Source organism: Piliocolobus tephrosceles, chromosome 15, assembly GCF_002776525.5.
Source record: "Piliocolobus tephrosceles isolate RC106 chromosome 15, ASM277652v3, whole genome shotgun sequence".
Lineage (NCBI taxonomy): Eukaryota > Metazoa > Chordata > Mammalia > Primates > Cercopithecidae > Piliocolobus > Piliocolobus tephrosceles.
In genome coordinates, this window is record NC_045448.1 from 72,106,932 (window position 1) to 72,120,683 (window position 13,752).

A 13,752-nucleotide genomic window follows, 5' to 3' on the forward strand; every position below is an offset into this window, starting at 1 on the left:
CATTTTAGCGAAGTAAAATTAAAATTTAAATAGCTGCAGGTGGCTGGTGCTCCTGTATTGGACAGAGCAGCTCTAGGAGGCTCCCAGGAGGGAGAGAGTGCTGTGGGTTGGAATGTCAGGAAAGCCTTTGGGAAAGACCCAGGCCCTGGAGGAAATGTGGGGTTGGGGTGTCGGCGCAAGGCAGAGGCCTGGAAGGAGGAGAAGGGACTATGAATCCAGGGGAGCAGGAGAGTGATGACGTCAGGGCAGCATTTTCCGAAGAGGAGGCTGGATGCTGCTGGAAGAGACCCACTGGGCGCACGGCAAAGCTGGAGGTGGCGGTGGGATGAAAGGGGAGTGGCTGGGTTTGGAAGACATTATCAGTAAGAGTTGCCCTGACCAGATGTCAGGTTCCCTGGGTGGGTGTGGTGGGCAGGGGTAGGGAAAGGTGCTCCTGTCTCTATTCCTCACCAGCTGATGGGGACAGCTGGCCGTGGGTAAGGTGGGCCTGGGCTGGGGGGTCCAACATTGGGGTGCTTGGAAGGAAAAGCTGGTACCATGCAGGGGGGAAGGAGCAACCGGAGGAAGAGTCCATGTGGGACTGTTTGGAGAAGGGCACAGGCCCTAGTACCTTTGGAGCAGGAGGGAGGCAGGCGGCTGGGCTGGCACTGGTCAGGGGGACTCGGCAGGACTGAGTGCAAGTGCAGAACAGGGCAGGAGGGTGGCGGTATGAGCTGAAGGCTGCCAGAGCCCTGAGGGGGCTTGCCCTTGCATCCAGTGTGATGGATCTGTCTTCCGGGCAGCAGGGAGAAAAGGCACCTTCCTTGATGAAAACATCATTTTGTCCAGGCTCATTTAATTTGATGAATGTGATCACAGTTTCCCCATTTGCAAAGTGGGGGAATTTAAGGGTGAAATGAGCAGGAGATACAGAAGTCCCTGGAACTGCAAACACCTGTACTGCTGAGGGCATTAGAGAAATTCCAGGAGGCCGTCTCTCTGGTCTCCAATAGTCTCAGCGCTGATTAAATTACAGCAGGGCAAACACTAGTTGGACACTAGTGTTTACACTAGTTTAACTGTCCAGAGGGACTTCTCAAGCATGATGGGAATTCAAACCTAGTGACAGTCACGAGGCTGCTCACATCTTGTCTTGTTGTTGAGTCCTGCTAAGGAGAGCAGAATTCACCATTCCGTGGGAGGGGATGCCCTCATTGAGGCCCCTGCTAGTTCAGAAGGCACATGTAGACCTGATCTCTCTGAGGCTCCCCAGAACCCTGGGTAAGGCATGCTGATTCTTGTCTCTCTATGCTTGGTCTAGGGCGCAGACGAGTTTATGGGCCGCTGCATCTGTCAACCGAGTTTGGAACGGATGCCCCGACTGGCCTGGTTCCCACTAACCAGGGGCAGCCAGCCGACGGGGGAGCTGCTGGCCTCTTTTGAGCTCATCCAGAGAGAGAAGGTGAGGCTGGTCTGTATCCAGATCCAGGAGGCTGAGGCAGGAGGTGCATGGCAGGGGTGGGGTGGGGGCCAACCCTCTGTGGGAGCCTGGAGCGCCTCCTCTGAAGCCAGGCCTCCTGCTGAGACCCATTTTCTGAACCCCGAGTCAGGATACCATCTAACATTGGAGTAGAATGTTGGGGATCAGGAGTGTCCAAGTCCTCTGGTCACTGGATTTAATTTTCCTTGGATCATATCCTGACATGGTTTCTGGGAGGAGGACCTCTGTTATCTGATTAAGGGAGCCTTAATTGCCACAATGCGAGGGACTCCAGGAACAGGCAAGGGCAGGATCCCCATTGCAGTGCTGGCTTCACCATGACCTAGCCTCATGGCCCTGGGCCAGCCACTCCCCTCTGTAAAATGAGAGGTTTGGGTTGGAGCTGTACCTTCAAACTTCCTCTTAGTATGATGTGAACCCCAATATGTAGACCAAATAGAAGTAGGGCTGCTCTGGGTGAAGTATCTGGAGGGATGGGCACAGTGCCAACCTAGCATCCCTTCCACCCCCAAGGAATAGAGGCTGCAAACCATGGACAGTCTGATCACTGACATAGTCTGTGAGTGTCATGAGGGTGATGGGGGCCTTGGGTGACAAGCACATGACCAGAGCTCTCTTTTCTTCACTCCAGCCGGCCATCCACCATATTCCTGGTTTTGAGGTAAGTCTTGCTCTGACCTTTCAAACTGATTGCCAGTCTCCCTGTGTTTGGCATCTCTCTGGGTTAGGAAGGGCGGTCGGGCATTACCACGATCCTGCCTCAAGCCCCTGGGGAAGCTCTTTCAAGCAGAGGAGGGTGTGGGCTGGAGGAAGCTCAAAGTCTCTCTGCCCAGCTCAGGTCTTTCCTGCCCTTCTTCTCTGAGAAGTCCAAGAACCACAGAATTCCAGATGGAAGGATCCTCATAATTGTCCAGCCTTGTGGCTTTCAGCTGGCTGAGCATTAGAATCCCCGGGACAGCACTGCTCAGGGAATCTTAATGCACATCCAGGGCTAAGAATCACTGACTTAGCCCCAGAGTTCTGAAAGTGTGGCCAATTCTCGAGTCCTGCTTCAAGCCCTGCTTGAAGCAATTCTGAGGGAGCAGCCCAGCAATCTCTGTATCAACTTGCCCTCCAGGGCCCTCTCACATATGCATGAGTTGCAGAAGCTCTGATTCAGACCACATTTCCCACTGAGTTGTTCTTACCAAGACCCCATTTTCTTTCCTCTTCCTGTGACGGAGGCTTCATTCCCTTACTGTTGCTCTCCTTCCTTCTTCTGGGGGTCTTGGTAGAAAATGTCGAGCTTTGACTGGTACCCAGGTGCATGGATTGATTACCTGATTCCATGCCAAGTTCAGCTACATCTATGAGAAGTAGTCATCTGGGCTGTGTTGGGACACCTCCATTGTCCTTCACAAGGCAGCCCACACAATTTTTAAAGAGTTCTTTGGAGGCCCTCCCTGCATGCAGGCCCTCCTTCACCAGCCCTGCCCCTCCAGGTCTCCCTCCTTGTCCTAAGCTCCTGCTCTCAGTGCTGCCTGCTCCTGGGGCTTCTAGGTTGGTTCTCCTCGGCTTGCCAAGGCCACAGGCTCCCAGGCCCTTCCCACCACCTGCTGTTCTTCTCTTTCCTCTTGTTGCTTCTAGAGATCCCTGGCATCCAGGCTTATGCTTTAGCCTTTCCTAGCCTCCCTCTGCGTTGACATCCATCACACCTTCTTTCTCAGGGACCATGTTGGGGACGTGCCTGGGAAGTACTTCATTCTTAACCTTGGTGGGAGGAGGTTTCTGTTGGCTCTTCTTAGTGCTGGCATCTGGCGTGCTGACGTCTGGCCCCGCCTAGTGCTCCTTGATACTAATGGAGAACTTTTTCCCCTCCCAACCCCCATCACCATCTCCTGGATGTGCCACATCCCATGGCTGTGGGCCAGGTGCAGGAGACATCGAGGATCCTGGATGAGGTGAGCTGGGCCTGGTGGCCGGAGTGGGTGGGCCGAGGTGGAGGGAAGGTGAAGCCAGCCTCCAAGCACACACCTGGAGCCCTGCAGGTTCCTGGTGCCCAGTAGGCACCTGTCACATGGAGACCTGTCTGGATTTTATTCCCCATGCTCTGTGTGGATTCAGGGCCACCCAGAGTGTGTCCTAGGGGTGATCCTGGTCTAAGAAGGCGTGCTGTCCTGCTGGGAGGCCAGATTTCACCCAGACAACAGGAACAGCAATACAGAGTCTTAAATGATTAAGTACCAGGTGGCACGTTTTGAAGAATAAATTGTTTGGAAGGGGCCAGAGTAGTCAAGGAAGGCTTTCTGGTGGAGGCGGCATTAGCCAAATGTCTTTATGCCCATCAGCACTTAGAAAGAAAGTGAGAAACATGGCTTTGGCTTAAAAGGCCAAGGACCAGTTTGGGTCCTGGCTGGTTTGGGGGATGGGGTGAGCTGGGGACCTCCTAGGGACTGGAAAAAGTTTAGAGTTTGCATTTAGATAAAGCAAGACTGCATCTTTTGCCATGGGAGGAGAGAAGCATGTTCCCTATGGCCTCCTGTGCATCTGTGGGTGGATTGTCGTGAGCCAGGCCAGAGGGTGGGTGGCAGAGACCTGGGCGGACACACAGGAAGGAGAGCCCTGGTCAGATGAGGCGTTGGGAAAACGGCAGCCACTTCCTGCCGTTAGGGAATCCCCAGACTGAGAGCGGACACTCTTTGACATTTTCAGTGCAATTTGGACTTGAAGTGCAGAGTCAGGATGTGGGATCCACAGGCCCCGCACCCCTTACCTCACTTCCTTTTGCTCCCAGACCGAGGTGGGGTCCGCCAAGTGAGCTCGCTGTAATTGCGCCTGACAGGCGGCCTCCTGCTTCTGGCTGCAGTTGCGAAAGACTGCCGATTTGGAAAGGGAGGTGGAGTCCTGTCCAGGGAAGCAGCACGGAGCCCTCTCTCTTGATTGAGTGCACTTTGTGGCCAAAACCCACAGCCTGCTCTGAAGAAGACCCAGCCCAGGGATGAGTTATTAAAAAAAAGTTAAAATCCTTAATAACTGGATTCGTAATATATAACAGTGAAGGCTCAGATTCCGAGGACAGGGATCTGGCTGCAGTCTTGTCAGAAAGCAAATCAAAACTGCAGCTCGTGGGCCAGGGCCCAAAGAGCGCCGAGTGTCCCCCTGTAGGGCCAATCAGGCGGCAGGCTGAGGGCGGGTGTGGGTCAGCAGGGCCAGGGGAGACTGAGTCCTAGGAGTGTGCTAGGCACAGGGCTGGGCCAGGCCAGCAGGTTCAAAGGGTCCGAGGAGGACCTATCCCAGTGGGATGCATGATCTGCTGGTCCAGGGACCAGTCCCAGAAGATGACCTTGTGACCCCCCTCAGCCCCAGGGGACAGCCCTGGGACCCCTAGCTCAGCCCATGTCCTTCTCACTTGAAGGCTAAGCCTGATGCCAAGATGCTGAGTCCTCTTCTCTTTAAGAAGCCCCGGGGCTGGGTGGTCCTTCTGTTGCCGCTGATCCTGCTGGAGGCGGGACCCCAGCAGGGTTTTTCTGTCCTCTTTGCTGTGACCAAGCTCTTGCCTTGTATCTCCCATCTGGCCGCTCCCAGGCTCCTGGCCCGCTCGTGAAGAGTGCTCAAGCCTTCCTGGAGGGCTGGGAGCCTCCTCCTGAGCCCCTGGCCACGGGAACCCATGGGAGTCAGGGGGCAGTGAGGGAAGGATGGGTGTGTTGGGGAGCTGTCTGGCTGCAGGGGTGTGGGTTTGAGACACTGGCTAGGAGGCTCTTGAGTCAGTTGAGATAGGGGCTTGGACTAGAGACAGACCAGTAGGAACGGATGGGGCAAGTGACTCTGAAGGATGGTTTAAGGCTATTCTCTCTTGTGGGAAGTGCCTTTCAGCTAGCGCAGCCAGGTGCGGAGATTCGCAAGCCACAGTGCCTGTGAATGAGATGAAGTGCTGTCTGCCCCTGTCGAAGATTCCCAGAGCAGGACAGTGAGGATAGCTTCCCGGAAGAGGTGCCACTGAGCTAGCTTTTGAAGTTGGGATTGGTAGAAAATGTGGGGAGGTGGCCCAGGCAGCAGTGTCTTGGGCTGAGGGCATGTCACCTCCTGGATGCGGCTTGGTGGACAACAAACTACCCCTCTCTCAGGCTTTATGCCTATCTGGGACGCCCCTCTCTGTGGCTCTTGGTCAGGAAGTGAGGCTGTTGCATGGTGTGTCTGAGGCTTTGATGATGTCCGGGAGATCTGAGTCCTCACAGAGGGAGCGGATGCAGGGAACGGCTTCCTTTGCGCTCTCCGGTCTGCATTTTCTTTGTCTTTCCCTCTCTTCCTGAGTCTCTTCCCACTCTCCTTTCGTGTTTCACTCTTCCTGTTTGCTCCTTGGCCCCAGCTTCCTCCTTCTCCCCGCCTCTTCTGAGCCCTCTGTCTCGTTTCTTTTCCTTTTTGTCTGGAGAACAAAGGCAGTCCATGCTGCCAAGGGGAATGAGTTCAAAGAAACTGCAATTTTAGATTTCCTGAGAACTGGAGAATGTGTGCACGCACGTGTGAGCGTGTGCGAGTTGTGTACACTCTCGAGGGCGCACACATGCACGCACACACACAGCAGCAGAGGTGATGGCGGGCCCCCGAATGCCCAGGGCCCCCTAGGATACAGAACATGTGTAGAGGAAGACCCACGGGGCTTGTGGTCCTGACCGTTTTGGGGAGGTGGGGAGGGGAGGGGGCGTGGTTTAGAGTATTACCCTTGCTTCTGCTGCTTCTCTCCTGCTGGCGCAGGGGATGCCCTGGTGGGAGGGATTGTATGCTTCGTGGCTGATTTTACTGCCAGCTCAGGGGTGGGGGCCACCGGATGCCACTCCATCCACCCATCCAGGCTGCAGGGTATATGGCTTTTACTCTGAGATGTACCCGGGGTACTCTCCTGTACCCCCAAATCCACTGGAAGGAAAAATTTTGTGTTTTGCAATCAGGAAAATAAAGCCAGTGGTCCCCCATCCCCCATACCTCCCCCAAGGCCTTAATTTAAAACACTGTTTTTCCTGGGAAGTGTAATTAGAGCAACATGTTGTTCCTAACGAGCTGGGTGGGGCAGGCAGACAATGGAGCCCTCCCAGCCTGCCTGGCTGCCCCCTGCCTGGAGCTCCCGGAGGAACCAGGATGTGACTGCAGAGTCTTCTGTCCCCTGCTGGGTGAGGTGAGGGTCCATAGGCTACTACTGGTGACTGGGCTGACCTAGGAGGCTTACCACCACTTCCCTTGCCCTGGGAGCGACTCCTGTCTAATGTGGTGGCCCCTAGATGGGGCTAGGGGAGCCCCTTTCATGGCTCAGGGCCTTGGTTCTTTGTGCTAAACCGGCCAGCGGGACAGATAGACTGAAGTGGGCTTAAGGATGGCTTCAGCTCTGGTAGGGGAGAGAGCTTCACTTGTTCCTGGGGTCCTCTTAGTCTGGGCTGGCTTGATCAACACCTTGCACACCTGTAGAACCCATCTCTGCAGCCGCCCCTGGTTGTCCCTGCATTTGAGGGGAGCAAGTCGGGAGCTGGTCAAATGTGGCTTCCTCTAGTTAGGCTTATCAGAGTCCCTCATCACCCATAGGACGGTGAATCAGGATGTTCTGGTGGCACTTTCAGTCTACACCCCATCTGCCCAGCAGTGCTGAGAGGCTTCCCAGTTGCAATGAGGGTCACAGCACCCTCACTGAGAATTACTGTCCTGGAGGTGGGGGTGCTGTACCCCTCAAGTGGACTGGACCAGAAAAAAGAGTTGAAAACCAGGCTCAAGAGCTGGCAGAGGCCTCAGGACTCCTGCCTGTGAGATGATCAGAGACCCCTTAGGACCCTGGGAATGGGCTATGTGGGGAAAGGGTCATGTAGACGGGGTTAAGAGAGTCAGAGTCAGGTTATAAGGCGTTTCTGGAGCGTCTTGGGGAGATGTTCTAGAGATCTTGAATTAGGCCCTAAAAATGGGTTCGATTCAGGTGGCAGTAAAGAGAATTGAACCAGAGGGAGTAATGAGCAGGCCTGGGGAGGACCCAGGGTCAGGCTGGAGCAGCCACGGGTGCTAGGAAGGAGGAGAGTGTGTGCTGGATTCATTCCTTTATCTTCCCATCCACCCACTCTTCTGTCTTCACCCTCCCTCTTCCCCTTCAGTTATCCATTCATAATCATTTATTTATTGGACGGGGGAATTCAGCTATGGTCCCTGTGTACAGAATTGCTGGTTTAACCAAGGACACAATCAAATGAACACGTGGAGATGGCACGGGGTGATGGATTGATGTGTCTTTCTATGAGAATAAGTGTAAGTTGCTATGGGAGCTACGGGGGTACTTAAGCTTGGGGCACCAGGGAATATTTAAATAGACACCTGCAGTCCGAATAGGAAGTACAGAAGGAGTTGGGGTAGAAGTGCATTTCAGACAGAGGGGCCACTGAGCTCCAAGCCTCAAAGCTAAAAGAGCATGGTGTCTCCTGCAACCTGCTAGCATTCAGAAGGGCAGGGGTTGCGTGTGTCCCAGGAGGTGGTTCATCACTACTTGGGGTCATCAAGGGGAAATTTATCTGAGGAGAAACATGCCCAGAGAAGGCAGCAGGAGCTGGAAGATTAGGGGTCTTGTGGAGGCTACTTTGAAGAGTCTGCACTTCATCCTGAGCCGGTGGGAAGACATTGGAGGACTTGAAGCAGAGAGTGACGTTATTAGAAAGCCTGCCCTGGCTGCAGATTGCAGCGCGCGTGGGCTGTTGGGAGAGGGTGTCAGAACCAAGTGAAAGGGGGGTGCTGGTGAATCCAGGTGAGAGAGGGTGGGGGCTTGCACTGAGCAAAGGAGATGGGTGGGCAGGTGTGAGAGATGTTCAGGAGACAGGCTCACCAGTGTCTGGTGATCAGTCAGGCAGGGCGATGAGGGGCAGGAGGAGCCAAGGATGGCATGGGGGCTTTTGGCTTGGTTGTCTAGGTGGACGGTGGGGTCAGACTTGAAGTGTGCAGGCTCTGAGGGGGGAGATAAAGAATCCAGTTTTGGACAAGTTCAGTGTGAGAGGCCAGTAGGACACGTGAATGAACTAAGCAGTAAGATATTGGGGCTTAGCAGAGATGTTTGGGAGCAGAAAGTCCAGGAGAGGGCTAAGGAGCAGATCAGGGCTTGGTGGAGGAAGACGGGGAGGCTGCGGAGGAGGCTCAGCAAACAGGGTGGGGGCCAGCAGCGTGGATCCAGAGAGACAGTTTGGGAAGAAGGCGAGGTCGGCTGGCCAGTTGCTGCTGAGGGGGCGAGAGAGAGAAGAGCCCATGAGTGTCCTTCGGGTAGGGGACTTTGGAGACAAATTTCTGGGGAGGGGTGCTGAGGGCAGAAGCAGGGTGCACTGGGCAGCTGGTGGTGTGGACGTGAAGGAGGAGAAGTAGTGCATGGAGACAGGATTAGAGAGAGGAGAGGAGGGAACCTGCAGGGGGTCACAGAGAGGAGGGAGCGGGTGGATTTGGGAGATGGGGATGTCTTTAAATTGGGAAGGAGAAGATCCAGGAGACAGTGTGAAAAATTGGGGAGGAGCATTTGGATGCATGGTCATAGGGGGAGCCACAGAGGCAGGCAACCCTGGGAGGTGGCAGGAAATGGCAGGGAAAAGCATGTCCTGGGACCCCTGGGGACAGCACGGTGGACAGAGATGGCCTTGGGATGCATGCGGTGACCTCGTGCTGAGGAAGCTGCCTGGACATGCCTCTAACCGCTGTCTCTGCCTGTCTCTTCCTTCTGCCTCCGCTGGGCCCGATGCTCCGCAGCTGTGTGCTCCTGCCTTCTTCCTCCAGGGCCTTCTCCAAACGGTACTGGAGCTTAACCTTCTCTAGGTTCTTGTTCCCCTGCCCTCAGCAAGCAGGCTCCTGAAGATGGGGAGCCTGGTCCCCAGCCTTTAGAGAGGAATGTCATCACCATGGAGCTTGAGGGAGCCCCGAGGGAGAGACAGGCCGAGGAAACGAGGGATAAAGTGGATACTGCCCAGCGTTTGGGGGCCTAGAGAGGAAATATTCTGGGAGGAATGTGTTCATGAGTTTTCCCTAGTGATTTTAAGAGAACAAGTATATGAGAAAGATTGGTCTTTCTGCCACTCCACTCGGGGGATCCTGGGGCTGTTCCCTCCCTGATGGTTTTTTTCTTTTGGCCCCTCTTTGACTTAGGTTTTTGGCTCTGGGTCCATACTGGGTTGGGCATTAGCTGTAAGGGGCCATGAACAGGCCACAAGCAGGTCTTCAAGTGCAACCCTGTCTTTTAAAGAGGACACCCTGCTGTGCTGCCACCTGCAGCTGGTTGCCTTGGAGTGCCCAGGGAGGCCATCGAACTGGGGGTCCCCATAGCAGCCAGGTCACTGTAGAAGCTGTTCAGGCCCTGCCTCCATCCTCCAAGGCACCTTTCATGTGGACTGTGCCATGCATAGCAGCCCCTGGGACTGTGCACTGCAGCAGCCCTGTCCATCACTCCTCCCTATCAGCCAGTCAGCAAGGCAGGTGCTTCCTGCATCATGTCACCTGCATTGTGGGTCTGGAGGAAAATGACAAGTTTTTTTGCTTTATGCCCTGGTGACGTAGAGACAGTAATAAAGCCAGTGTTGCCCTGAAAGATGCTTCTGATGGCTCAGCTCTCTTGAAGTCACCCTGGGGAGATCAACACCAACACCAATGGCAAAAACAATGGTACTAAGCACAATTCTAGTAATAGTTACAGTCACAGCCATTTACTAAGCGCCTCCTGTGTGCCAGCCGCTAGTCAGATTTGTTCTCTCATTTAATTCTCAGAGCAGCTTATCTCAGATCTTCATCTGAGAATACTGAGTCACTGGGGTTAAGTAATCTGCCCAAGGTCAAACGGCGAGGAGGTGGCAGAGTTGAAACTAGAGTTGAGGTCTGATTCTAGGACTAAGCTTCCAGCTGCTGTAGGTCCGGGAAAACATGGTGTCATCGGGGTGTCACTGGGCAGGAGTGTGGCTTGGGTTGGCTGTAAAGTGAGTCATGGAGGTGGGGGAAGCTGATATCTTTCTCTGCTGCTATCTTTCTCTGCTTTGACTGCTCCCACCATCTATGGCAGAGCGTCTGTGTATGGATGTACCATCCTTGTGGAAGGAACCCAACGCAAGTTGCTTGGCGAATGAATCCAATGATTTCATTGTTTAATAAATGAGATTACATGAGGCAAGCTCTGTAAAGTGTCCATCACAGTCCTTTTAATTATAGTTAACATTTCCTGCGTGTCAGGCCCTCCACGTATGGATGTGCAGGTTGGGCACTGCACAAGGACACTGTGTCTAAGGGGGTGCAATTTCTAGCACAGGACACTATATACTTGTATTTATTATAACAATTTCCCAATAGGTGGCAGTAAAGTGTCTTGTTCAAATAAACTCAGAAAATATGATGATTTTCTGACATGGAAGTAAAGAGTCTTAAGCACATCTTTCTCTAATCGTCACAAAAGCACCACATGGGCTAGTAGTCCTGTTGAAGGTTTACATGAACCAGGCACTCCTCCAAATGTTATACAGGTATTAACTTCTTCAACCCTCACCCTGACCTTTACAGGTTGACAACTTTTGCTAACCATTTTATAGATGAAAACATTGAGCCATAGAGAGGTGAAATAATTTATTTTACGTCATACGTAGTGGAGGTAGGACTCACACCTGTGTTCCTAACTGCTGTTACTGGCGGTTAACTGTCTAAGGCAGTACCTGCCTCCCTTGCCCCATCTTGCTTCCTCATGTAGTTCTTTGTGATCATTGAGGATTTTTGCCCAACTCTTTCTGGCAAACCCTTAGTAGGCCAGAATTGACACACACTTGCTCGTCTCTGTAGTGGAGAGAGACCCTCCCCAGCAGTGTGCTTTGGTTCTCTGGGGATGATGGGCCCTTATAGCCCCTTCTCCCATTGGTCGGTTGTTCTCTTTCTGGCTCACAGTGCAAGTGTTCTGTCCTCATAGGGACAGGTGTGAGAGGTGGGGGTTGGGGCTGGAAGGTGTCTGGGGGTGGGGATGGGGGTGGGGGTGAAATACCAGGGCAGATGATAACCTGGAAGGGTCTGAGCCAGGAGGCAGGAGAACCAGGCTGGGGCGCAGGCATGTGGTCCTCTCTGGGACTGAGAGGGGCTGAAGCGGGTCCGCCAGGATGGAGTGGGCAGCGTGTGCACGCATGTGCCGTGTGCATGTCAGGGAGGGGCAGACCCAGAGCAGCTCAGGGGGCAGCAGAGCCTGCGTTATGGGAGGAGGGATTCATTTGAAACAAGGTGACCTGAATGAACCCTGGGTGAAGGTGCTGGAATTGCGATCCTGGAGAAGATGGTGCCTGGCCAAAACTGACTTAGCTTTCTCATTTCTGCCTCCCTGTTGGTCCACTTCTGTCTTTGCTTCTCTGTTTCTCCCTGCACTTGACATTTCTTTCTGTCCTATCTGTCCTTCTCTCTTGTCCCTTTGCTTTGGTCTTCCTCCCACCTTTGCCTCCATTCCACCTGCTGTCCACTGCAGTCAGAGGACACAGACCTGCCCTACCCACCACCCCAAAGGGAGGCCAACATCTACATGGTTCCTCAGAACATCAAGCCAGCGCTCCAGCGTACCGCCATTGAGGTGAGCCGGCTGGGCCTGGGCGTGGGGGCTGGGAGCAGAGTGCCCTTCCCCTTCCTGCCCCAGCCTTTCCTGAGGCCTGGGGCCTTCCAAGCCACTCTCCTCATTCTGTGTGCCCAGGTCCTGGCATGGGGCCTGCGGAACATGAAGAGTTACCAGCTGGCCAGCATCTCCTCCCCGAGCCTTGTGGTAGAGTGTGGGGGCCAGACGGTGCAGTCCTGTGTCATTAGGAACCTCCGGAAGAACCCCAACTTTGACATCTGTACCCTCTTCATGGAAGTGGTGAGCCCCACCTCCCTACTGTCCTTTTCCAGAATCCTGGGGCTAGAAGTTCTACGTGACCCCGAGCAGCCTGGGACTTGTGTTCCAATTCCCTGTGTGGTCCAGGGTAGGACCCCTCACTTTCCTGTGAACATGGGGAGAAATGCTCATACCCTCCTCACTGGAAGGGTTCAGGCCTCTGAGTAGGACAAATGGGGCTAGACTCTGCCTCCTACCCAGATCCTGGATCAGCGAAAGTCCCAAGGAGCCATCCCCTGGCTGTTTTCCCTCTGGGACAGGTTTCAGTCCCCTGGAGTGCCCTCAGGGACCTGCTAGGGCTTGGCTTTCCAGGATTCCTCCAAACCTTTTCTGACCATGTCCTACCCTAGCCTGGGCCCCCTAAAAGGAGCTCACCCCCACAGCCCTCAGGCCCGCCAGGCCTTTCCAGCTTTCTGGGATGCCTAGACCTAGTGGCTGGAGTAAGGCAGGTCTGAGGAAAAGAAAATGGTTTGCGAGATGAAAGCGCTGTAGAAATTCCAGGCCCAGTGGCTGTCAACAGAAGCCTCCTCTTGGCCGAGCCAAAGCTGCCCCGAAGGAGAGCATATAAATTATTTCAAGTTGTGTTCAAAGTGCTTTTTGGGTGTGCGGGGAGAAGAATCTGGGTCTGTAAGCCAACTCTTGAGTATCCACTTGGGGGGGACTGTCTGCAAGAAATGTTGAGTCCTGGGCCAACTCCCCTCGCCCGCTCCCCAGCCAGTGAGGGAACGCAGCCTTGTTTTCACTTCAGGCTGAACGGGATGTATTTGGAAGGTAAAGCTGTGGGGGGAAAGTCAGCCTCTGCATGCAGCATTCAAAGGGCCGACAGAAAAGGTGGGTGGCTTTGCTCTACTGCCCAGCTCTGGGCCAGCCACCATTTTGGATTTCTGGCTGTGGGGATTATCTGCGGTTTATAGTCATTTTTTGCTCTTTGGGCTTGACCTGGAGACTTCCTAGAGAGGCATTCAGGCCAGTGCGTTCTTCCTCCTCCACCCAGATGCTGCCCAGGGAGGAGCTCTACTGCCCCCCCATCACCATCAAGGTCATCGATAACCGCCAGTTTGGCCGCCGGCCTGTGGTGGGCCAGTGTACCATCCGCTCCCTGGAGAGCTTCCTGTGTGACCCCTACTCGGCGGAGAGTCCGTCCCCACAGGGTGGCCCAGGTAGGGGAAGGGGAGACGATGGGCAGCTCAGTGAACGGGGGGCCTCAGGGCCAAGCTACCCTTCCTAGTTGAGATGCATCCTGAAGTCCTTCTCATATGGAGACCTGAATGAGAAGCGATTTCTGCTCTGCTAGACCACAGGCCGGGGACCTTGCCTTCCTTAGGGCAGAGCCTAGCTCTGGGTGGGGGGGCACCAGGAGCAGGTAACTGATACCCGTGGGAGCTGAGGGGCAAGGGCTCGAAGTGGGCCCAGGGGGAGGGAG

At 54.4% G+C, this 13,752-nt stretch overlaps 1 protein-coding gene across 4 annotated transcripts in view; it reads left to right on the forward strand.

The window, feature by feature from the left end:
• LOC111550580 (dysferlin) overlaps positions 1 to 13,752 on the forward strand; it is a 146,976-nt gene that overhangs the window by 61,517 nt on the left and 71,707 nt on the right. For all 4 annotated transcript variants that reach the window (XR_003309829.2, XM_026456448.1, XM_026456449.1 and 1 more), the window contains 6 exons: positions 1,301 to 1,441; positions 2,112 to 2,141; positions 3,391 to 3,420; positions 11,931 to 12,032; positions 12,150 to 12,311; positions 13,324 to 13,489. Coding sequence is in view for 3 of the 4 variants with exons in the window: in XM_026456448.1 (XP_026312233.1) it covers positions 1,301 to 1,441; positions 2,112 to 2,141; positions 3,391 to 3,420; positions 11,931 to 12,032; positions 12,150 to 12,311; positions 13,324 to 13,489 (631 nt within the window). In the remaining variant the exon portion in view is untranslated. The remainder of the gene's footprint in view (positions 1 to 1,300; positions 1,442 to 2,111; positions 2,142 to 3,390; positions 3,421 to 11,930; positions 12,033 to 12,149; positions 12,312 to 13,323; positions 13,490 to 13,752) is intronic.